This window comes from Oncorhynchus masou, chromosome 24 (genome assembly GCF_036934945.1).
Source record: "Oncorhynchus masou masou isolate Uvic2021 chromosome 24, UVic_Omas_1.1, whole genome shotgun sequence".
Taxonomy (NCBI): domain Eukaryota; kingdom Metazoa; phylum Chordata; class Actinopteri; order Salmoniformes; family Salmonidae; genus Oncorhynchus; species Oncorhynchus masou.
Window position 1 is genome coordinate 86183019 of NC_088235.1, and position 26242 is coordinate 86209260.

Consider the following 26242-nt stretch of genomic DNA (forward strand, 5'->3'; position numbering starts at 1 on the left):
ACCATCCCTCTCTCTTGTTCACTCTATCACACACCTACCAAGGAGAAAAAGAGGAGGGCGGTGTCTGGGTGGAGTGAGGCAAGAAAGGGTAGAGAAGAGACATTAGGGACCAGCAGCAAGGAAGGAAGGAAGGAAGGAAGGAAGGAAATAACATAGAGCTATGGCTGTAGCATGGCACCTTGCAACAGTATATCTCTAACCTGCCTGCCAGTCAAAACCAAACCAAAATTATTATTTTTTAAAGATAAGCATATGCCATTTAAATAAAACATGTTTGATAAGTCACAAATCTGCATTAAAGTAACTGTCTAGTGTTTCCAGATTTCTATTAAATAGGACCTATAATTAATTACAATATGAGTGAAAGAGTTTCTTACAAAAATGTGTAATTATTACTCATGTTAAAAAGCAGCTTTCTGTGTTGGAATGGTATGGGCGTATACTGGTCGTTCAAAATATTCATGCGAGTAGACCGCTGATTAGCCAGTTCATCCTCTGAGGCAATAACAAGCTTTTTTGAAACGGTCAGTTTGAGGTGGGGCTTTTGAAGTGTTCTTTCTCCAAATGATGCTTTGGCAACAAATACGAGTATAGGATGAGTCAACAACATTATTTGGGTGTGTGTTAACAGAATATTAAAATATTTTACATTTTCTCTGGAAAGTTACTTTAAGACTTCCCATGTACTGCTGATGAGGTGTAGGCATCAATTATCACATTAGAACCACCATGTGATGACTCATTAAAAGACGATGCCCTGGCTGTCGGATTCACACAGAGGCAGACAAAATGAGGAACGCGAGTTCAACTAACCATGAGTGGAATTAAGACTATAAATAATGTAGACTAAGATGTGTGTGTTTATACATGTGGTGTGCATTTAGCCTACGTATGTGTCTGAGGAGAAAATTCCACAAGCCATAAGTAAAATCCACAGTACTGTCTTAGTCTAAAACTAAGGAGGGGAATCGTAAATACTAACTACTGGAAGTAGTCAAATGTATAGCACAGTAGTATGATAGTACTGAAGATAACATGCTCGTATCCCTTTAAAACCAGCACACAAAACTGAAGGAACACATGAGAAAGGTCTCTGTAATTGAATTATCTATCATCTGACTGAAAAAGAAGCTTATAAATTTAGTTGCTGGCATGAAACCTCCAACAATCGAAAATAATCTAGCCAATATTATTTTCTCAAAGCTACTCTGTATGTAGATATTTCTATGTGTGGTGTGTGATGTCTTTGAAGGTCTTGCTAACATTGTCTCTAGGCAAAAAGAAACAGGTTCTGACATTGGATTTTGCATCAGATCCCTCACAAATCCCTGCCATAACTACAGGTAAAAAAACTAAACAAAGATAACTACACAGTGTGATACGCCTACACTTGATAAACAATATGTGCTAAACAAGTTTGACCCCAAGACATTTCAATCAAACTATTTGTCAAGCGTTAAAAGTAAAACCTCTGATTTGGCTCAAAGTCTTAACAGATCTAAGAACCATTTGCTACTAAATTAGGTATGCTTAATTCCTTCAGGACAGAAGGGGGAAAAAGGGCAAGACACAATGGGCCAGCTAGGATCCTTTAGGAAACAAAACATTATAATCCTATTTTGTAACTGTTGAGTCTAATTAGAATACATCGAATACTGCCATCTTGTGGCAATATTTTTACAAACATATAGCAAGTTATTATATTTAATAGCCTTGTATTGCTGGGGTCTTTAACCTTTTCTTGCTCAGAGAGCCCATCCAAGACATCCCGGCGATGCAGGTGCCAATGTCAGATACTCCAGTGAGTGTAATTGGAGTTGAGAAATAAAGTTGACATCATTAGAAATAAGATATTCTCCTCTTTTCTACTGTAGGTATGTAAAACAAAATGCATTTATACATATATATGGATACCCTGCAGTGCTGGACGTGGACTCCCGGTGTATTATATAGACAAAGAGAAAATAAATTAGGCTAGTTAGGAAAAATAGCTACTCAATTAGCTGGTGCAAACTCTCCCTCCAAGCAGACGATGAACAACAGGCCAGTTCCTTACCCTGAGCCGCACACAACCTCTCCTAGAGCCTCGCATCATCTTGTCCTTGGACTGAAAATGAAGAGAAGAAAACAACAGGTTTCAAGAACACTTATTTTTTTATCATTTTTGCATACTCCGTTCACACAAAAATTTCCACCCCAAGTTTAAGTTTATTCATTATCAAGTTCACCAGTGGAAAGTTCATGGAACTTCATACATATAGCAAGCCAAGATTCTCTGATAAAAATAGCTGCTAACCTGAATTGTAAGTGCCCTGGGCTTGCATCTCATCTGCAAGTATCACATGCATAGCTAAAGTGTGTGTGTAATATATATATATATATATATGGTCCCAAATCTGTTTGTGCTCTTGCCAACTTCATTGGTCATTGTCAAGCCAAATGTTCGGTGTGACAAGAAGTTAACATGACAGCACTCAGGCTATAGATGACATACACTTTGTGAAACCTTCCCATCTTCGCAAATGACAGTAAAATGTTCATATTTATTGTTACCTGTGAGATAGAACCATTTTGATGTGACACAGTGGACCATATTTTCATGAAGTTCCTTCTGTTCATGGACATATACACTCAGTGGACAGTTTATTAGGCACACTCATCTTGTACTGGGTTGGACCACCCTTTGCCTCCAGAACAGCCTGAATCCTTCAGGGCATGGAAACGTTGCTCAATTGGTATCTAGGGACCCTGACTTGTACCAGGAAAACATTTCCCATACCATTACACACCTGCCACAAGCCTGCACTTTTGACAGCAGGCCATGGACTCATGCAGCTTACGCCAAATCCTGACTCTACCATGAGCATGACACAAGAGTAACTGGGAGTCGTTGGAGCAGGTTACGTTCCTCAATTGTCTAGTGTTGGTGATCGCGTGCCCCCCTAAGCCACTTCTTATTTGTAGCTGATAGGAGTGGAACCTGGTGTGGTCATCTGCTGCAATAGCCCATCCGTGACAAGGACTGATGAGTTGTTTGTCACACCATTCTCTGTAAACTAAGAGACTTGTGCGTGGAAAAAGGCCAGAAGGCAAGATATTTTCAAAGATACTGGATCCAGAGTGCCTTGCACAGACGATAATACCACGCTCAGTCACGTAGGTCACTTGTTTTGCCCATTCTAAAGTTCAATCTAACAGTAGTTGAATACCTCAATGCCTATATAACAAGCCACGTGACTCCCTGTCTGTAGGAGCTAACCAGTTTTGTGAATGGGGTGGTATACCTAATAAGCTGGACACTGAGTATATGCCCAATGATTCTTGACTTAGCTATAATGCCTTATCAGGCCAGTAACTAGTAGCTTTTGCAACGGTACATTTTGTTGTCATTTGAATGTTTGTAAACAAACTCTGTAGCTTGTTTGCCTTTCTTTGGCTTTAAAATATCATTGATATTTAACTCATACATAGCCCTGTCAATCGTTACATACCTCCAGCCTCACCCATCAGTTTACACAACAAAGTGGCAGGCTGTTTAAATGACAGAATCAAGTGGCTTAAGTTGTCAACAGAGTGTGGGGGGGCTGTCGAAATGTCGATAGCAGCTTATGTAGCTTTATGACGGGTGCAATTAATGATACACCTGCCTTCGACAAAGCTTATTAGCTAAAAAAAAATTAAAAAAAAGAGGGATGTGGCATGGTAAGGCAATGTCTGCTAACTCTGACTCTTGTGACAGTAGACCTTAACGGTGAATTCTACAATCCTATTATTACGCAGGCAATCGAGTTAAGCAAGCAACCAGGAGAAAAAAAAAGAAAAAAAAAACACTTCATTTTCACATGATTAGTAGCTAACCTTGCCTCCACCTTTTGACATGCTTATAAATTACTCCTACTACGTAGCTTTTAATGCCTCGAATAATCAACCGTGTTTAAGTCTAACTGACAGCAAAACGTGGACATGAAAATTAGATAAATACAACGATGACAAACGCTGCAGGCTAGCAACAAGGAAAAGAACACAGCACATCGTAGTTATTGTTAGCGAATTCCAGGAAGTAGAGAAAATACTGGCATTTAATTTGTTAGTTGGTCCTCCAGCATGGATATGATTGGTCAACAATGGATCTGTCGCGGAAAGTCGCCGCCCTTTTCTGCCAGCTGAGATTCCCAAACCCAACTGCTGGCACACAGGCCTCTGTCCCCACTCCAGTACTCGGTTTTGACAAGCAATGCATTGGTAACTTATACTACCGGACACCGAGGTTTTCGGCTTATTAATTATCAAGAACAAGAAAATACGCACCGTGTAGTATGACAGTAAACCCGCATTGTAATCCAAAACAAACCAGCGATACTGCCAACCTTTCATGACGTTAGTCCATTTGCTTAGCGGTCCCTCCATGACCGACGCCATCTTTACACTTGGCCAAGATTCTGGGGGAGGAGTCTGTATGGAAAAAAACGGCTCGTACCACAAACGTCACAGGATGGCAAGACTTTTGACAGCTGAAAGATTGTCAAACATTTCAGAAGTTATAATTTTCCATAGAAAAAGTCAATCCCAATGCTCTTTATGTCTATCTAAATTAATATAATCATAATTCATAAAAAGTGGTACACTTTTGCATTTATGTCTTCTGAAACATAATGGCATAGGCAGAAACCCATTGATAACAGGGCCAGCAAAAATGTCGGTGGGACAAAATTTGGGCTCTCAAATCCTCATTATATTAACATAAAAGCATAACCTACCCTATACCTACTGTAATTGTCTTGTAGGCCTACGTAATCCATGACTCTTGCATTTAACATGCAACTCACATAGACCTACACATAATAAACCATAGGCCTATGAGACCATGCAACGAGAACACAATGTCCTGATATAAAGGTAATAATCACAATAGGCTTGGCAGCCTCTCACTGGCTCAGCTACCAGGAGATAGTAGGGTAGGCTAGGTGGCCACAAATGTAACCATTCAACACTAGGAGAGCCGAGAGCAACAAATTGACTCAAAACATTATTATTATTTTTTTACATACTCTGCCATTTTTGTTGTTGTTGTTGTTGTTACATCACATACATTGTACAAAACAATATAGAAATATCACACATAACAAAAGACCCCAAAATACATAAATTATAATAAATAAAACCAGAGACACCAACAAATATATTACACTATAGACAAGATACACTTTGTTATTTGAGAATGTGCTATTTATACCTTTCAGGCGTGTTCTATAATATTCTAAATCAATAAAAACGGTTTGTTTTACAGAGTAAAATGAAAAAAAAAATCACAATGCAATATATATTTTCATATCTGTCCAAAATATTTTACCATGCAAATCACTAAATAAATGTTCTATAGTTTAATTTTCCAATTCACAAAGCTGCATTCATTTTTTACATTAATAATATATTTAGAAATATGACTATTACAAAGATAACATCTGTGAAGGATCTTGTAAGAGACTTCTCTCACTTTATTAGTTATCAAATATTTATGTGGATTAGTCATGCTGCCATTTCACATCAAATTAAGATGCTCATTGAAAAATTGCAGCAGAGGTAAACTTCATGTTAATAATTTATCTGACTTAATTGTTGTTACATTTCTTATCTAATATACTGATGCCATTCATTTCTACACCAGGGGTACGCAGCCCTCTTCCTGGAGTGCCGCAGATACTGCAGGATTTGGTTCCAACTCGGCACCACGCCTGACCAACTGAGCTAATTGATCAGTTCAGTATTTGCCTAAATTCAACACCTGGTCTTCCAGGTTGGTTAAATTAAAAACTAGAAGTGCCTGCGCAACTCCAGGACCAGGGTTGCCTACCCCTGTAATATAGTGCATGTAATATTCTTGTCAAAATCATTCCATAGAGGGACGAGTTTCTGTGGGTTTTCGCTCCTCCATTATTCTTGATTAATGAATTAAGGTCCCTAATTAGTAAAGAACTCCCCTCACCTGGTTGTCTAGGTCTTCATTGAAAGGGAAAAACTAAAACCCGGAGACACTAGGTCCTCCATGGAATGAATTTGACACTCCTGGTGTAATTGATACTTCAGTAAAGTAAGGATATAATTTGGAATAGCTTTCATTAAATTGTCATTTTCATTTATGCCCCCCATTTCCTAAATAAGTCTATCCAACACACTATAGTTGTTAGAATCTTAATATCACAAACAGAATTTGAAAATATTTCCCGCTTACCTGTCAGGCCTTTGCAGCTGCTGATGGCCTTTCAAACCTACACCTAAACTATATCAAAACTAATTTCACACATATAATAATAATAAAGTTTGCCAAAAGACAAGATTAAATCAAGAATAGTCAGATGGGTGAGAATATTATCAATTGTTAAATTGTAAATGAAGAATCTGATGAACAGCGCAATTTGGAATTGACACAGAAGCAGGGAAATGAAGCCGAGTGCCAAAAAGTGACTTTAGCAAATGTTCCTACAGTTACAAGCAGGTAAGACATTTTGAAGTTTATATAATATCAAAAAGAGCAGATTCTGCAGTTTCCTAATCACATGTCATTGCTAAACACCTCTTAAAAAATACCCCTTGAGCTCTTTTTCAGAACATAACCTTATTTTGGGCAGAATAACTGCTATTACATGCACGCCCGCGTGTACTCACAACACTCAAAGCACAGCAATATATTTAAACTCAAATATGCATTATTTTCTTTTGAAATGCATTTTCTTAAATGTATTTATTCATTCCTTAAGACCTGCCCTTAACAAATGAATAATGAATGATCTTTTGGATTACCACATTGTGGTGTTTTACTGTATTTCTTTGGTGCATATACAGTGACATAAACTAAGGAAAATGCTATTGTGTTCTTTGGAATACATTTTCTTTCATATTTTAATGTAACTTAAGACTTTCATAAAGTCACTATTAAGGATAATCTTGAATGAGTCGTGAATAATAAGAAAATAATATAATATCCCCCCCAAAAAGCTAACCTCCACTGTTATTGTAATGGTGAGAGGTTAGCATGTCTTGAGGGTTTGATATTTGTGCCTCTGTAAATTTCTGACCAATCATTATTCACCATTCATTCAGGACTATCCACAATCATGGTAGCATCCACATTAATGTAGAAGTGTTATACATTATTTACCATTAATTTCTATTGGGCACAAAATAATCTGAAACACAACCAAAACAAACAACAAATGCATGAACAAGTTTGTAGAGCCACAAACTTGATGTAATCATTGCGTGCTAGGAATATGGGACCAAATATTAATCTTTTGACTTCTTTAATACACATATAAGTGAATTTGTCCCAATACTTTTGGTCCCCTAAAATGGTGGCGACTATGTACAAAAAGTTCTGTAATTTCAAAACTATTCACTCTATATGGATGAAAATACCCTCAAATTAAATCTGACCATTTGCACTTTAACGTCATAGTCATTGTATCATTTCAAATTCAATGTGATGGAATCCAATGTGATTGTCGTTCTTTTAATGTAACGTAACGTAATCAACACTGCTAGCTAGCCAGCTAGCCCCCGTGTAGAAACTATTACACTCACGGAACGACTTGATTAGTGTAGTGTCAACAACGCAGCCACTGCCAGCTAGCCTACTCCAGCAGTACTGTATCATTTCAATCATTTTAGTCAATAAGATTCTTGCTACGTAAGCTTAACTTTCTGAACATTCGAGACGTGTAGTCCACTTGTCATTCCAATCTTCTTTGCATTAGCGTAGCCTCTTCTGTAGCCTGTCAACTATGTGTCTATCTATCCCTGTTCTCTCCTCTCTGCACAGACCATACAAACGCTCCACACCGCGTGGCCGCGGCCACCCTAATCTGGTGGTCCCAGCGCGCACGACCCACGTGGAGTTCCAGGTCTCCGGTAGCCTCTGGAACTGCCGATCTGCGGCCAACAAGGCAGAGTTCATCTCAGCCTATGCCTCCCTCCAGTCCCTCGACTTCTTGGCACTGACGGAAACATGGATCACCACAGATAATACTGCTACTCCCACTGCTCTCTCTTCGTCCTCCCACGTGTTCTCGCACACCCCGAGAGCTTCTGGTCAGCGGGGTGGTGGCACCGGGATCCTCATCTCTCCCAAGTGGTCATTCTCTCTTTCTCCCCTTACCCATCTGTCTATCGCCTCCTTTGAATTCCATGCTGTCACAGTTACCAGCCCTTTCAAGCTTAACATCCTTATCATTTATCGCCCTCCAGGTTCCCTCGGAGAGTTCATCAATGAGCTTGATGCCTTGATAAGCTCCTTTCCTGAGGACGGCTCACCTCTCACAGTCCTGGGCGACTTTAACCTTCCCACGTCTACCTTTGACTCATTCCTCTCTGCCTCCTTCTTTCCACTCCTCTCCTCTTTTGACCTCACCCTCTCACCTTCCCCCCTACTCACAAGGCAGGCAATACGCTCGACCTCATCTTTACTAGATGCTGTTCTTCCACTAACCTCATTGCAACTCCCCTCCAAGTCTCCGACCACTACCTTGTATCCTTTTCCCTCTCGCTCTCATCCAACACTTCCCACACTGCCCCTACTCGGATGGTATCGCGCCGTCCCAACCTTCGCTCTCTCTCCCCCGCTACTCTCTCCTCTTCCATCCTATCATCTCTTCCCTCTGCTCATACCTTCTCCAACCTATCTCCTGATTCTGCCTCCTCAACCCTCCTCTCTTCCCTTTCTGCATCCTTTGACTCTCTATGTCCCCTATCCTCCAGGCCGGCTCGGTCCTCCCCCCTCCCGCTCCGTGGCTCGACGACTCATTGCGAGCTCACAGAACAGTGCTCCGGGCAGCCGAGCGGAAATGGAGGAAAACTCGCCTCCCTGCAGACCTGGCATCCTTTCACTCCCTCCTCTCTACATTTTCCTCCTCTGTCTCTGCTGCTAAAGCCACTTTCTACCACTCTAAATTCCAAGCATCTGCCTCTAACCCTAGGAAGCTCTTTGCCACCTTCTCCTCCCTCCTGAATCCTCCTCCCCTCCCCCTCCTCCCTCTCTGCAGATGACTTCGTCAACCATTTTGAAAAGAATGTTCGACGACATCCGATCCTCGTTTGCTAAGTCAAACGACACCGCTGGTTCTGCTCACACTGCCCTACCCTGTGCTCTGACCTCTTTCTCCCCTCTCTCTCCAGATGAAATCTCGCTTCTTGTGACGGCCGGCCGCCCAACAACCTGCCCGCTTGACCCTATCCCCTCCTCTCTTCTCCAGACCATTTCCGGAGACCTTCTCCCTTACCTTCGCTCATCAACTCATCCCTGACCGCTGGCTACGTCCCTTCCGTCTTCAAGAGAGCGAGAGTTGCACCCCTTCTGAAAAAACCTACACTCGACCCCTCCGATGTCAACAACTACAGACCAGTATCCCTTCTTTCTTTTCTCTCCAAAACTCTTGAACGTGCCGTCCTTGGCCAGCTCTCCCGCTATCTCTCTCAGAATGACCTTCTTGATCCAAATCAGTCAGGTTTCAAGACTAGTCATTCAACTGAGACTGCTCTTCTCTGTATCACGGAGGCGCTCCGCACTGCTAAAGCTAACTCTCTCTCCTCTGCTCTCATCCTTCTAGACCTATCGGCTGCCTTCGATACTGTGAACCATCAGATCCTCCTCTCCACCCTCTCCGAGTTGGGCATCTCCGGCGCGGCCCACGCTTGGATTGCGTCCTACCTGACAGGTCGCTCCTACCAGGTGGCGTGGCGAGAATCTGTCTCCTCGCCACGCGCTCTCACCACTGGTGTCCCCCAGGGCTCTGTTCTAGGCCCTCTCCTATTCTCGCTATACACCAAGTCACTTGGCTCTGTCATAACCTCACATGGTCTCTCCTATCATTGCTATGCAGACGACACACAATTAATCTTCTCCTTTCCCCCTTCTGATGACCAGGTGGCGAATCGCATCTCTGCATGTCTGGCAGACATATCAGTGTGGATGACGGATCACCACCTCAAGCTGAACCTCGGCAAGACGGAGCTGCTCTTCCTCCCGGGGAAGGACTGCCCGTTCCATGATCTCGCCATCACGGTTGACAACTCCATTGTGTCCTCCTCCCAGAGCGCTAAGAACCTTGGCGTGATCCTGGACAACACCCTGTCGTTCTCAACTAACATCATGGCGGTGGCCCGTTCCTGTAGATTCATGCTCTACAACATTACGACCCTGCCTCACACAGGAAGCGGCGCAGGTCCTAATCCAGGCACTTGTCATCTCCCGTCTGGATTACTGCAACTCACTGTTGGCTGGGCCCCCTGCCTGTGCCATTAAACCCCTACAACTCATCCAGAACGCCGCAGCCCGTCTGGTGTTCAACCTTCCCAAGTTCTCTCACGTCACCCCGCTCCTCCGCTCCCTCCACTGGCTTCCAGTTGAAGCTTGCATCCGCTACAAGACCATGGTGCTTGCCTACGGAGCTGTGAGGGGAACGGCACCGCAGTACCTCCAGGCTCTGATCAGGCCCTACACCCAAACAAGGGCACTGCGTTCATCCACCTCTGGCCTGCTCGCCTCCCTACCACTGAGGAAGTACAGTTCCCGCTCAGCCCAGTCAAAACTGTTCGCTGCTCTGGCCCCCCAATGGTGGAACAAACTCCCTCACGACGCCAGGACAGCGGAGTCAATCACCACCTTCCGGAGACACCTGAAACCCCACCTCTTCAAGGAATACCTAGGATAGGATAAAGTAATCCTTCTCACCCCCCCCCTTAAATGATTTAGATGCACTATTGTAAAGTGGCTGTTCCACTGGATGTCAGAAGGTGAATTCACCAATTTGTAAGTCGCTCTGGATAAGAGCGTCTGCTAAATGACTTAAATGTAATGTAATGTAATGAGTACAGAGCCAAAACAGCAATAAAGATGTCACTGTCCCAATACTTTTGGAGCTCACATTATATGGGGTGGCAGGGTGGCCTAGTGGTTAGAGTGTTGGACTAGTAACCGAAAGGTTGCAAGTTCAAATCCCCGAGCTGACAAGGTACAAATCTGTCATTCTGCCCCTGAACAGGCAGTTAACCCACTGTTCCTAGGCTGTCATTGAAAATAAGAATTTGTTCTTAACTGACTTGCCTAGTAAAATAAAGGTAACATATCCCTTTATTTTTCCCAATCCTTCCCTACTGCTTGCAATGAATTCTATTTGATGGTGTATGCATGTTTAGGCCAGTGCTTGACTTGGACTGAAATAGGTGCCGGTACTCATTTTGGGAGCCTGTACAGTTTATATTTAGGTGCACAAACTCCTAAATACGTTTTTGCTAATATTCTATAGTAGGTGCAGGAACGTCAGCAGAATACATTATGAGGTGATGGTACTCAGTTCCGTGTCTGCCCAAGTCAAGTACTGTTCAAGTCAAGTAAAGACAAATAATGTCCCATTTGGAACACTGACAAGTAAAGCATGAAAATACAAATAAATATTCAGTGGGTACACACAGGCCTACTGTAACCTCTTCAGACATATATCCATCATATTATCCCAACACATGATAGCCTACATTTCTGAATTCCTCAGACGTTTTCTAATCACACACAATGTAATTTAATTGCCATTAGGGTACAATTAGGACTATAATAATGGCGTACCAGTTTATTTAACCTACAGTCCCAGTCTACCAAATGTGAACTGAACATATGGTTTTGACTCAGTGTACATAAAAGGGTGAGTCATGCCTCTTGTGAATATGATATCACATTTTTTTTTAAATGTGATAAGGAAATATCTTGAGGATTTCGTAAATGTATCATGTGTTGGGCTGATATGTTGGATAGATTCCGAAAGAGGTTACAGAAGAAGGAAATGCAAGAAGTGTCCCATTTATTTCCGAATTCCCCCTGAACTGACTTGTTCAGGGGCAGAACGACAGATTCTTACCTCATCAGCTCAGGGATTTGATCCAGCAACCTTTTGGTTATTGGTTCAACGCTCTAACCACTAGGCTACTTGCCTCCTAATATGTTGATGTCCATCATCCATTTCGTATGATATGTTACGAATTACAATATGTTACAAATTTGCAAAACTTACTATATGTTACGAATTTGCTAAAATGTATGATATGTTACAAATTTCAATTTGTTGTGGCTAACGTTAGCTAGAACTAATATTAGCTAGCTGGCTAAAGTTAGCTAGGGGTTAGGAGTTAGGTTAAGGTTAGGGGAAGGGTTAAGGGTTAGCTAACAGGCTAAGTAAACTCAGCAAAAAAAGAAACATCCCTTTTTCAGAACCCTGTCTTTCAAAGATAATTAGTAAAAATTCAAATAACTTCATTGTAATGGTTTAAACACTGTTTCCCATGCTTGTTCAATGAACAATAAACAATTAATAAACAATTAACATGCACCTGTGGAACGGTCGTTAAGACACTAACAGCTTACAGACGGTACGCAATTAAGGTCACAGTTATGAAAACTTAGGACACAAGAGGGGTCTTTCTACTGACTCTGAAAAACACCAAAATAAAGATGCCCAGGGTCCCTGCTCATCTGTGGGAACGTGCCTTAGGCATGCTGCATGGAGGCATGAGGACTGCAGTTGTGGCCAGGGCAATAAATGGCCATGTCCGTACTGTGAGATGCCTAAGACAGCTCTACAGGGAGACAGGACGGACAGCTGATCGTCCTCGCAGTGGCAGACCACGTGTAACAACACCTGCACAGAATCGGTATATCCAAAAATCACACAGGATGGCGGCAACAACAACTGCCCGAGTTACACCAGGAACGCACAATCCCTCCATCAGTGCTCAGACTGTCCGCAATAGGCTGAGAGAGGCTTGACTGAGGGCTTGTAGGCCTGTTGTAAGGCAGGTCCTCACCAGACATCACCGGCAATAATGTCGCCTATGGGCACAAACTCACCATCGCTGGACCAGACAGGACTGGCAAAAAGTGTTCTTCACTGACGAGTCGCGGTTTTGTCTCACCCGGGGCGATGGTCAGATTCGCGTTCATCGTCGAAGGAATGAGCGTTACAATGAGGCCTGTACACTGGAACGGGATAGATTTGGAGGTGGAGGGTCTGTCACGGTCTAGGGCGGTGTGTCATAGCATCATCGGACTGAGCTTGTTGTCATTGCAGGCAATCTCAACGCTATGCGTTACAGGGAAGACATCCTCCTCTCTCAGGTGGTACCATTCCTGCAGGCTCATCCTGACATGACACTCCAGTATGACAATGCCACCAGCCATACTGCTCGTTCTGTAGGTGATTTCCTGCAAGACACGAATGTCAGTGTTCTGCCATGGCCAGCGAAGAGCCTTCTGTTTTATGTAAACATACCAAACTTAACATATCATTCCAATTTGAGTGTCCCAGAATTACATTTACTATTTATGTCCAGTCTATAAGACCAGGCTGTGTGCTACAGTATATGCTATCATATTCAGTTCTGTTATACAAGATACAAATGCATCATTAAGTTGATGAAGTCCATCATTATCTTGCAAGACATTGATTCAGCTTTGATCTAAATTTACTAATCGAGAACAATTGTGAGAAATGACAGTCTTATATTTGTAATAATAATGTGATAAGTAGGACAGTAGGCGTAGGCAACATATCTTAATGTTGACTGAGGGTTATTTTAAGCGGTTTGAGCACCTTTCGAATCGTGGTACTGATAGGACAGCACGGTAACCAAGTGGTCACATATCCTTCTGGGCTCCACTGCACAAGAGGGGTCCGTGAAGTTTTATCAACATCAAGGCAGACGCGGTAAATTTGGATCCTAGAACTCGTTGGTGTGATAAGTTTCATGTGGTGGATCAGATTGTCTGCATACGCAATAGAGGTGGCCTACGTTTCTGTAAGATAAGCACTTGCACAGTAGCCCCATGCCCATAACAGGCTATTTTGAGGACAGCTATTTTAGCAACCACTGGAGTTCTGTCAGTGGCAGTTCTTATGTCATGTCGGATTTGGTCCGTTCAAAGTGGTCAAGCCTCCGACCAACGGGCCTCTGCACACGCCTACAGTTATTCATCATTCGCGCCACAGCCACAGAGAGAGAGGACAGGGAAGAAACCACCACTTGCCTACCTCGCTGGTGAAACTCTATTGGATTTGTTGCCCTTGGTTACTATTCCTCTTCTTCCACAATGGTACATTACCATTTAAATTCCCGTGAGATGGTAAGGCTTCGGAGGGTGCAACTTTGCGTAAAGGGGCAAGGGCCACACCCTATCATGCAATGCCAATTGGCAAGATGGTGGTGCTATAACAAGAGATTGAAAATGCAAACTGAAAGGTCACGCCCCTCACCCCATTTGACCTAGTCATACAATTCTCAATACACTCTCCTCACAAGGAACACGTTTGCCTCAAGGGCCCATAAGGGATGTGGTAATGGATGTGGTAACTAGAGATGACCAGGCACAACTCTGATATGAAGTGTTTTTTCTTAAAGTTTCCAGGATGTCACGTGTCCTACTTATAATCAGTACAGTTGTAACAACTTAATTACAACATTTCTGTTCTGTCAAATAAGCAATTCCATTTTTTGTTAACTAAATTCCACACTCATTGACCTCCATACAAAAACTTTCTCAGACTGATGAAATTTGTCACATGCTCAGTGATGAATCGAGCTAACCTATGTATGTTTCAGTTGCGCCGCATGGTGGCGCTGTTGGACAGGAAAAACATTAATGCAAGGTCATAGCGGCTTTATTAATGATGAAATTCTGAAAAACATTCCATCCATGAGACCATTTGAGGGCGATTGGGTCATTTGATTTTAAAGTAGTCAACATCATGAAAAAATTGTCGAAAATACATAAAGAATATTGCATGATCAGTTTTTGATTTTGAGTTCTGATATTTGGCAACCCTGGTAACAGTACATTAGTAGCTCATCCTAGGGCAATTTTTCCTGGTGGTGGCAAAGTGGTGCCACAGCTGAACCCTGGAATTGCTGCTTGTATCTATATTTTAATTGTCATTCTATCATTTATGAAAATTCAGTAATTAAATAATTTATTTAGAATCCAGAAATATTACAACCAACTCTGTGTATACTCAAATCGAAATAAGGGAGGGAGCACTGCTCCCCCCCTCACTACAGCAGCACCACATCCCTGGTGACTACCACCCAGGTAGCTTCTTATAGGCCTATATCATAGAGCAGGGGTAGGCATTTTATTATCCCAAGGCCGAGGTCCACATCCCAATGTCAAATTCAGCGGAGGGTTGCACAGATTTTCTTCAGAACAATTTATTCTTCAAAAGGAAGTTTTAGATCGTAGTTCCAGGCGCAGATGCGATCCTGTGCTCAGGATGTGCCCTAAATTGAGAAGGATTTGAATCACATGACAAAATGATTCAACCCCTAACTGCCCCTGGGCTATCATTATATTCCTCCCACCAATTGTATTATATTTACAGTTAAGTCATTTCAATACTGACCTGAAGAGTAGTAAATGCATTGGTCATTATCAGTCTTTGATCCAACAGGTCAATGACATGTATGCTATTAATCAAAAGAATATTCGCTCTCTGGATAAATCTTGAACATTTTGACAAATCAAAAATATAAAAAGGACCTAAAAATTGTTCCAACATTTTATTTATATCAAGTTTAACACTGATGGGGAGAAATTCACAGTAATATACTATTAAATGTGAGTTTTAAATTAAAAAACAAAATGTTTACTCCCAGTAATAGAAATGCACAATGTAGTGATATTTATACTTGGCCACAACATCATTGCAAAATCTGTCATCTGAAAACAAAAGCACAAGATATTTACAATTACACATCGCTGTATATCCGTTTCTTGACTGAGTAGTGCACTATACATAAAATATCTTTCACAAAAGGCACCAATAACCATAGGAAAAACATTGCTGTATCCAGTGTCAAAAAAAAATATATAATAATAATAATAATAATAAGTGAAGCTCCCAGTGAAAATAAACTATTTCATGCTATTAGTCAAGAGGACCTTTGAATGACCTGAGGCACACTGAAGCTCATCTGCTGGATTAGATAGGTAGTGTACCACAATGGAATGAAATGTGAAAATATATTGGGCACTACCAGAGTTTATACTAAGATGAAATGCAATATACCAATTAATGTCTACTATATCATAGGCTTTATCCAGTGTACACTCAGGGTTCCGACAAACAGGGTCGAGACGTCTGTGCCTGACGCAGGGAAGAGCGAAGGGATGGAGAAATTAAGTAGGCTTTATGGGACATCTTTTTGAGTGCAGACCCATTACATCTTTTGTTTGCCTGAATGTGTACCCTGCCGCCACGATACACTTAGGGTTCCAACATCTCAAGTGGGGATTAGGGGAATTTTCAAACAGTTGAGGAGCACTGTTATAAGCAAGCTTTTTTCGTTTTTGATTGCTTGATTCATTAGCCAAATTATTATTGAGAAATTATTGCAGACACAGGCGAAACTTGTTATTTGTGCACAATAGAACAAACAGGATGAAATTACATCCAGCAACCTGATATGGAAATGTTTGTGTAGAGATGACACCTACTAAGGGATATCAAAACAGAAAACGTGCTTTAAGAATCAATTTTGTAAATTGACCATAAGCATTGACTGATGTTGGTATTGAAATGATGACCAGACAACAATTAAACATGGCATCTTCTCAAAAAAGGAAGATAACAATACATAATACATTCATTTTGCAGATGTTCAGATGGGGTTGTGGAGGGAGGGGTGGGCCTCAGTCCTGTGATATACTTCCTACTACGGTCAAACACTTATCCAAGCAAATGTGACCTCACCTTTTCCTGGATATGAAATTAAGCAAATATTTACATAACATTTTTAAAATAGGTCTGTGCTTTTAATAAAAAAAAACAATAATTTAAAATTCAAGTTCATACATAAAGCCATTCCAAAGTTAAAACCAAATAATGTACAAATAAATCACTGACATACTGTAGTTTGTGATGAGATCAGTATTTTGTCAAGGAGTAGTTGTATTTGCAGATTTTCAATCATTTAAGAAACTATAGGCACTGAGGGAAAGGGCCACAGGGAATTCAGCACTGTCCAAGGACACTTAGAAACAGTCCCAAACCACCTGCTCATGTACTACCCTGCACTCTCTTCGCTCTTCTCATAGGCTCCAAACATATAGCTAGGTCATGTGCAAGGGAATTTGGACATCAAAATTGAAATGCTTACATTTTCTATTCAAATGTTGTGACATTGAAATAATCAAAACAAATGGCAGAGAAAGTAGACTTGATTATGTGGAACACTCATCGATGTCCCAGGTGACAATAGTTTAGAACAGTGACATCCTGTCACAGGGACTCTTTTCATTGTTGCCAGGAGAATGAATACATTATTCTCCACTTTGTTTCTTGGTTGAGTTACTAAATGACAGATACTCAAACTGACTTTGTTCTTTATCAACTCTGGGACTGAAAATGTTGCTGATATACTCCACGTCCAGTTAAAAGAAAGGCCTTAAAACCTGGTGGAAAAGTTACAATTTGGGGCAAAACAATTATTTTTCTAGTTTGGTATCAACAATGTTTATTTTCAAAGAATAGAACATTATTTTCCACTGGCATTTTTGAGAAAGAGTCAACTGTAAACAATAAGAGAAACAATTTGTAGTGATTTTCTGAGGTACTTCTGAGCTTGTTCTCTGTCCCCAAAATGTTAATAGAACCAACAAAGGGAATACAAAAGGAAATGTTTGAAAGGGTCCGGAGGCTACCTCTGAACCACATCACTAATTTCCTTGATGCAGGTGTGTAAGTTCTCCAGAGCAGGGCTAGCCCCCGGGCCACTGAATGCTGCTCCGCTTCCAGAGGAGGACGATGCCCGCAGCTCCTGCAAACTGAGCTCTAATTTGCCCACGGCCTCCCGGAAGGCGAACTTGTTCCGCATCTGTGGGATGCAGTCCACGTAGCCTGAGCAGTAGTCTAGCAGCTGGTGGGCAGCGTCTAGGACCTGGCTGCTGGAGGAGGGCTCAGGGCTGCTGTGGAGGGCACCTCTCAGGCACTCAGCATACTCCAGCAGAGCCTCCTTACTGATCGTCTCCGGTTGAACCCTCTCTGCCTGCTGCCGAGTCCGACGCAGAAGCTTAGAGCCACCAGAGGGGACTGTGGATGAGCCAGTGCTGGTGGCACCGTTAGCCATCTTAGTAGGGGTAGTGTTGTTGGCAGAGGAAGAAGAGGCTGAAGGAGATGGAGGCACTTGTGGTGGCGGCACTGATGGTCTCCCTGTTCCAACTTCCCTTACTCGTCCCGGCCGTTTCACCCCATTACCATTGACCTCCACAGCCACCCCGGCCTGCTCCTCTCCATCCCCGCTGTAGGAGTGTCCAGGGAGGCGCAGAGTGGGAGGGGGAGGTGGGGCACATTTAGGCTTGACCAGCCGTGGTCGGTCCCGGTCCGCTTGATGCTCTGATAGTAGTTTGAAGCGGTTCCCCTGAGAGTCCATCCCCACCAGGTGCACATCGGCCGAGCCATGCTTGAGTGTGGGCGAGATCAGCACAGGAACCTTGTGGTTGTGTGGAGCCGCTGACAGGCCTGATCCCACTGTTTTGGAGGGGGACGACCATCCCTGACGGTCCTGTCCTCCTGACTCCTGAACCTCCCTACCCCGTAGGGTCCCCGAGGGACAATATGAATCTGCTTCACTCCCAACGCCAGGAGCTCTCACCACCCCAGAGCTCCCCCCCACCACTCGGGGAAGCAGCTTGGCTTTAGGCCGGTCCCTGATCTGAGCTGTGCCTTCATCCATGTTACGGAGAAGGGTCTCAGAGGTGTGTGCTGCCCCGTTCTCAGGCTGCGAGGTGGTGGAGGCAGTGCGCTCTAGAGGAGGCTTACTGCGGTTCCTGGGTAAAGTCAGAGCCATCCTCTCCAGGTCAGGCAGCCCTGCAGACATGGAGGAGGTGGAATTGGACCTGGGGAAGGGCTTGGTTCCCCCACCCCCCTCCTCGGTCCCAGTGGACTTGCCAGTCCGTAGCCCTAAGGTCTTTTTGATGAGGCGGGGGGTGAAGAAGCCTGCCAGGCCTGCCCAGCTGCTGCTACTACTGCCCACCTGTGAGGGCGGTGCCCCAGAGGTGTGGTTGGCAGAGGCCTTTTGTCCAAAAGTGGCTCCACAGCAGCGTGACTGGACGTGGTTCCCCTCTCCGTGGGATGGTGAAAAGCCCAGGCCATCTGCCTGGGGAAGGGGGGGAGGAGGGGCGCTAAAGCCAGTCGTGGGCTCATACTTCTTGTGAGGCTGGGTCTCCATCTCCCTGAACGAGCTGCTCCTCTTGGGCGGCGTAGGCAGGCTCTGCTGCAGCTGGGAGGAGGGAGAGTTGGAGGAAGACTTCTTCTTCATGAAGGAACTGAAGAAGCCAGCCTTGCGGTCCCTTGTGAACGTGGTCTCCTTGGAGTCCTCCAAGAGACTGCTGGGGGATTTGTCCCTCTGTTTCCGAGGCAGAGCAGGAGAGCTGCCTGAACGGCCATCCCCTGCCAGCAGAGTGGCTGCCAGACCTGCAGAGAACAGAGGACAGGGAGTTAAACAGGTACCAGACCTGCAGAGAACAGAGGACAGGGAGTTAAACAGGTACCAGACCTGCAGAGAACAGAGGACAGGGAGTTAAACAGGTACCAGACCTACAGAGAACAGAGGACAGTGAGTTAAACAGGTACCAGACCTACAGACCTACAGAGAACAGGGAGTTAAACAGGTACCAGACCTGCAGAGAACAGAGGACAGGACAGGAGTTAAACAGGTACCAGACCTGCAGAGAACAGTTAAACAGGGACAGGGAGTTAAACAGGTACCAGACCTGCAGAGAACAGAGGACAGGGAGTTAAACAGGTACCAGACCTGCAGAGAACAGAGGACAGGGAGTTAAACAGGTACCAGACCTGCAGAGAACAGGGAGTTAAACAGGTACCAGACCTGCAGAGAACAGAGGACAGGGAGTTAAACAGGTACCAGACCTACAGAGAACAGAGGACAGGGAGTTAAACAGGTACCAGACCTACAGAGAACAGAGGACAGGGAGTTAAACAGGTACCAGACCTGCAGAGAACAGAGGACAGGGAGTTAAACAGGTACCAGACCTGCAGAGAACAGAGGACAGGGAGTTAAACAGACATGAGCGCAGACGCATACAAACAGACCTATTTACCCAGCTCCCTGCAACCCTTCAGGTAAGGGAGGAAGATAGAGAGAGGATTGAGAATGCCTTTAATCCAAACCCTTTCTCTGTTGTGATTGTGTAATGGCACCACCTGTGGTGACTACTGGGTGAGGTGTTCCTGTGACAGCAGCCCTTGTCCTCAGTCTACAGGCATGGTGGCGGGCAAGGCAGGTACCTGAGGGGCTGTGGGTGCTGGCTGTGTGCGTCTCCTGCCTGCAATCCAGACCCCCCTCGATGTTCTCCTTGTTCTCCGTATGCTTCTTGAGCGTGCGCGACTTGGAGGGCAGCAGGGGCATGTCGTGGCTGAAGGAGTGTGGTGACGGGCCGTGGCCAGAGGAGGCCGTCTTACACAGCTCCTCTGCTACCTCTACAGAGAGAGAGGGAGCCACAGGAAAGGAATGCTTAATGAAGTGGACATTTACATTAGACCGTTATACACATGGCATCCCTTGCTAGAAATAGTAGTACTGCATTAACTGGAATTACTGAATAAATAAATGCTGAGTTTATAATGGTTCTCTGAAAACCCTTCGTTCTCCCTGTACTCCCCTCACCTCAGTTCAGCCTGCCCTTTCCTCATCCTCACTCAAATATCCTCCTCCGTCTCTCCCTGAGGCACCAGGCATGCTGTACCACTCTGAAAAGGCCCTACAGGAGATGTTTACGCATCATTAATGGCCATTATCTCTCTTATGTCCACAAATGCATCCACTTTAGTGCCAAAACTGACAGGCTTGAATAGTCAGGCAGCAGAAGAAAATGCCTCCAAGAGAAGTGTATCTGACCGTGTTTCAGCCACGAGGGTAGTAATGTGACTGTGTCGTATCTGACCGTGTTTCAGCCACGAGGGTAGTAATGTGACTGTGTCGTATCTGACCGTGTTTCAGCCACGAGGGTAGTAATGTGACTGTGTCGTATCTGACCGTGTTTCAGCCACGAGGGTAGTAATGTGACTGTGTCGTATCTGACCGTGTTTCAGCCACGAGGGTAGTAATGTGACTGTGTTTCAGCCGTATCTGACCGTGTTTCAGCCACGAGGGTAGTAATCTGACTGTGTCGTATCTGACCGTGTTTCAGCCACGAGGGTAGTAATCTGACTGTGTCGTATCTGACCGTGTTTCAGCCACGAGGGTAGTAATGTGACTGTGTCGTATCTGACCGTGTTTCAGCCACGAGGGTAGTAATCTGACTGTGTCGTATCTGACCGTGTTTCAGCCACGAGGGTAGTAATCTGACTGTGTCGTATCTGACCGTGTTTCAGCCACGAGGGTAGTAATCTGACTGTGTCGTATCTGACCGTGTTTCAGCCACGAGGGTAGTAATCTGACTGTGTCGTATCTGACCGTGTTTCAGCCAGGAGGGTAGTAATGTGACTGTGTCGGAACTGACCGTGTTTCAGCCACGAGGGTAGTAATGTGACTGTGTCGTATCTGACCGTGTTTCAGCCACGAGGGTAGTAATGTGACTGTGTCGTATCTGACCGTGTTTCAGCCACGAGGGTAGTAATGTGACTGTGTCGTATCTGACCGTGTTTCAGCCAGGAGGGTAGTAATGTGACTGTGTCGGAACTGACCGTGTTTCAGCCACGAGGGTAGTAATGTGACTGTGTCGTATCTGACCGTGTTTCAGCCACGAGGGTAGTAATGTGACTGTGTCGTATCTGACCGTGTTTCAGCCACGAGGGTAGTAATGTGACTGTGTCGTATCTGACCGTGTTTCAGCCACGAGGGTAGTAATCTGACTATGTCGTATCTGACCGTGTTTCAGCTACGAGGGTAGTAATGTGACTGTGTCGTATCTGACCGTGTTTCAGCCATGAGGGTAGTAATGTGACTGTGTCGAACAAGTACCTTCAGAGATGCTGGAATCGTGGAACATTGTCTCAAAAGCCTGGTGGGTCTCGGCAAACGAGGGTCGGTCCAACGGGCTCCATTGCCAGCCTGATATCACACCAAAACAAAGTTAATGTTATTTCTTACTCCATTGACAATTTAGGTTATAGAGCTTCTATGCAGGACATACGTGAATGGATGATAGTGCTAGGGACTGTGTGTGTGTACTGTGTGTGTGTACTGTGTGTGTGTACTAAGTGTGGTGCCCATACTCACAGGCTCTCATCAGCTCGTGGACCTTGGGCGGACAGCCCTCTGGCTGCTCCATGCGGTAGCCCTTCTCCAGCAGGTCGTATACCTGAGACAGGTCGATCCCTGGGTACGGAGACATACCGTACGTCGCTATCTCCCACAGCAGCACACCGAAAGCTGAAGGACGAGAGACCATCATAGGATGAGAAACACGCTCATACGAATGTTGACTGATTTAGTACACGCGATGACTGAAAATCTGGCTCTGACTCACCCCACACATCAGACTTGATAGAAAAAGTGTTGAAGGCCAGGCTCTCGGGGGCGGTCCACTTGATGGGGAACTTGGCTCCGGCGTGGGCCGTGTACGTGTCCCCCGTCATTAGCCTGCTCAGCCCAAAGTCAGCCACCTTCACCACGCTGTTCTCCCCCACCAGACAGTTCCTGGCCGCCAGGTCCCGGTGGATGAAGTTCTTCTTCTCCAGGTACTCCATGGCAGAGGAGATCTGCGTGGCCATGTAGAGCAGCACCACTGCGTTCACCTCCTCCCGGTCACACTCCCTTAGGTAGTCCAGCAGGTTGCCATGGGGCATGTACTCTGTCACGATGTAGAAGGGAGGCTCCAACGTACACACACCTGGACAGAGGCAAGCCAACAGAGGTCAGAGGTAACTATGCCTCGAGTCTAGAAACAGCCGGTAGAAAACCCATGTGCTGTTAGTAAGTGGAGCTGTACTGTGAGCAGCACTGACCTAGCAGCTGCACCAGGTTGGGATGTTTCACCTCCTTCATGACTGCTGCCTCTTTCAGGAACTCCTCCACCTCCATGGTGTCCTCCTGGAAGACAAACAAGCAGAAAGGTCAATATTCACTGGATTCATTCAATATCTTAGTATCAGGATACCAAGGTGAGCAGAACAAGTTAAACTGTGAATAAACATATCTCCAACAGTAGTCTTTGCCCCCATTGAGTGGCATGTTGATGTAATACCACATTTCACCAGCAGATGGTGACCATCAACCACTAAATACCACATCCCATTCATTACATAATCCCATAGAGGACAAAATTGACAAACAAAAGATGGAGATTTTACATGCGTCCACCAATCTTTATAGAGAGACCAACCTTGAGTGTTTTGACTGCAACGGTGAGGTTGTATTTCTTCCAGACTCCCACGTACACCTCTCCGTACTGCCCCCCTCCCAGCTTGTGCTTCATGGTGATGTCGGTGCGCTCCATCTCCCACTTGTCGTGTATGGGCGACACACCGTAGACGGTGGGCTTGTTGCACTTGGGTGCCGGGTAGTGGAGCGTGGTGACCAGGCCATCGGCCACGGTGGAGTGGTGGTGGACCAGCTCGGCCAGGGTGCTGAAGCGGCTCTCTGCTGTGACGTAAACCTTGGGACAGAAAGACAGACCGGGACACACAGGGGTCAGCACCGTGAGGAGAAACAAGAGATGGCCAGAGACAGAGCAGGAACATTAGCAGGGGCAAAGTAGTTTCACAACAAAAGTGAAGAAAAGGATGAGAGACAGCCCATCTGTAGGTCCCAGACACTAGCTACCTTGCCATCTGAGGCGGTGTTGATGCGGTAGTGGTAGACACGCCCCTCGTAGCGCAGGGAGATGGACAGCTGTCCTGGGCTGCTCTCGCTCTCCCGGACCAGGAAGCTGCCGTTGATGAGGCTGCTTAGTAGGTATTCTGCAGCGCTGCGCGAAACGGGCCCGTGGTACCAGCTGTGCTTCTCCAAGCTGTTGACAGGCGTGATGTAGTTGCTTGGCACCCAGCCCTGGCCATTTTTGGAGCGCACCTCGCTCCACTCCCCATTCTGGTTGTAGCCGAGCACCTTCAGCTTCTCACCTGGGCAGAGAGGGACAGGGAGACAGAGTCAGGTAAAAGGACATCATCTTCAAACATTTAGAGACACTTTAGGACATTAGCACCCCTTGAAGTTTTTGGTTCCTTCATAGGGTTTAAATGGCCCCTATTGATGCTTCATTTAATACAGTCCCAAAAAGTAGGCCTGGGCTACGCATGTAGTGACTTGGACTGCTGCTTTATTTGCGTCCTATGAGGTCAACAGTGGAGACGGGAGGGAGTGCCTCTTAAATAGAGACAGAGAATCCAGTACTATAGAGGAGCTGTGTGTCTGTGTAGCTGAAACATGCCCTGGCTGTCCGGCAGCTCCCTGCAGCCCTTCAAAGCTGCTCCCAGTGAGAGGTGAGCTGTTATGGCAGCGACAAGACACGGCCTGGAGAGGGGACAGGGAGCGCCGCCAAGCTTTCTGCAACTTAACCACTCTTCTCTCTCTCACCCTCCTACTCACTCTCCCTGTACATTATGGCCTGAGCTGAACATGCTGCAAACTCAATACCCTCTGGTGCCACAGAGGATACAGATACAGGCTTTATTGACACTGGACAGCCGGAGAGGCAGAAAAACATTGGGCTGGCCTAACCAGTCACACTAGACAGTTTCCTCTGCGACACACCGTGGGGAGCCAGAGAGCTCCGGGTGGAAACACAATGTCAGGCGGCCTGCGATGGACATTACTGGTCTGAGGCATGGCATTGATCTGAGGCATGGCATTGATCTGAGGCATGGCATTGATCTGAGACATGGCATTGATCTGAGACATGGCATTGATCTGAGACATGGCATTGATCTGAGACATGGCATTGATCTGAGACATGGCATTGATCTGAGACATGCATTGATCTGAGCATTGATCTGAGACATGGCATTGATCTGAGACATGGCATTGATCTGAGACATGGCATTGATCTGAGACATGGCATTGATCTGAGACATGGCATTGATCTGAGACATGGCATTGATCTGAGACATGGCATTGATCTGAGACATGGCATTGATCTGAGACAGCGATTAAGGGCGGCAGGGCCGCCAAGTCACTCTCTGTGATCACCCAGCAGGTGGATAAACCCTGCTGGGTTTATGTACCTGTTATTATTACAGTTGAAAGGATTCCACATTAAAAGTGCATTAGAGCCTAACAAGGGTGTGGGGAGGGCAAGCCTGCCTGCCTCTTCCTTGGGCATGCAGTGACTCACAGTCTAAACATTAGCTCCATCTCAGGCAGCAGAAATGGGGCCACTGGTGAAGGCAGGCATTGGCTTAAGATATTTCTCCATCTTTAGCTAATGCGTTTATATCTGTTAATTAAAAAGTCTGACTCTCCAAAATATTATGATTTTAAGCGCATTACCTAGGAGACAGCTCTTTGATCAGCAAACTGCTGCTGGGGAAAACAGGGACACGGATTAAATAAAAAGGGAAAGTAGAACAAGGATTGGAATAAACAAACATAGTTCACTGGAGGGTACCATGGTACTGTATTTTAGAGGAAATCTCCCGAAGAACTGACCTCCCCTGCAGAAGGTAGGGGCCTCATACCTCGAAGCAAATCATCTTTAGATAAGGAGTGGTTTGCGATGATGCAGGGTGAGGAAATGAAACCAGGTTATCTATTGGGACGGCAGCTATTGATAAAAAACTCTGTCAGAATACATACCTTTCGTAATGCTCAGCGTGTTGTCGCCACTGGCAACAAAGTCATAAAGTGCAACAAAGAGGTTAGGGTCGCTTTCGGCAGCACCCAGCAAGTTCTCCTTGGAGCTCCAGCGCACCGCTTCCGTCAACGCTGCCGAGTCCAGGCCGAAGGGTCGGTGGAGGGCCTCTGGAGGGAGGGAAAGGGAGCGATAGAGAAAGAAAGTGGTTGGTGAATGGTTGAGTGAAAGTCAAGCGGCCTAAAAATATCTGTTGAAGTCTCACCTTCAAAATACATAAACCACATGAGTGCCCCAGGTATGCCTAACAAAACACGTACCTACCTTTTAGGGACCCCAAACATGCATCCCTTTCCAATGGCCCACCTATGTTTTGCCTAAATTCTTTATTTCACCCAAAAATCAGTTTCTGTTCCTTTAACAATCTGCACTAATCAGCTGTGAAATAGGCTACCATTTACCAGT

The 26242-nt window shown here is 45.0% G+C and overlaps 2 protein-coding genes across 6 annotated transcripts in view; both read right to left on the reverse strand.

Moving 5' to 3' along the window:
* LOC135512902 (oxysterol-binding protein-related protein 9-like) overlaps positions 1-4437 on the reverse strand; it is a 46088-nt gene extending 41651 nt beyond the window's left edge. For both annotated transcript variants that reach the window (XM_064935396.1, XM_064935395.1), the window contains exons 1-2: positions 4309-4437; positions 2057-2107 (exon numbers count right to left, since the gene is read on the reverse strand). In XM_064935396.1, coding sequence (XP_064791468.1) covers positions 2057-2107; positions 4309-4419 — 162 coding nt within the window. In that variant the 5' untranslated portion in view covers positions 4420-4437. The remainder of the gene's footprint in view (positions 1-2056; positions 2108-4308) is intronic.
* An 11136-nt stretch (positions 4438-15573) lies between these two features.
* LOC135512903 (tyrosine-protein kinase ABL2-like) overlaps positions 15574-26242 on the reverse strand; it is a 37576-nt gene continuing 26907 nt past the window's right edge. For 3 of the 4 annotated variants that reach the window (XM_064935398.1, XM_064935399.1, XM_064935401.1), the window contains 9 exons: positions 25783-25947; positions 23815-24110; positions 23375-23647; positions 22998-23082; positions 22520-22882; positions 22270-22422; positions 22012-22101; positions 20337-20528; positions 15574-19502 (listed from right to left, as the gene is read on the reverse strand). In XM_064935398.1, the coding sequence (XP_064791470.1) occupies positions 17728-19502; positions 20337-20528; positions 22012-22101; positions 22270-22422; positions 22520-22882; positions 22998-23082; positions 23375-23647; positions 23815-24110; positions 25783-25947 (3392 nt within the window). In that variant the 3' untranslated portion in view covers positions 15574-17727. Of the gene's footprint in view, positions 19503-20336; positions 20529-20715; positions 20810-22011; positions 22102-22269; positions 22423-22519; positions 22883-22997; positions 23083-23374; positions 23648-23814; positions 24111-25782; positions 25948-26242 lie in introns of those variants that run through there. The other variant, XM_064935400.1, reaches the window with a different exon arrangement.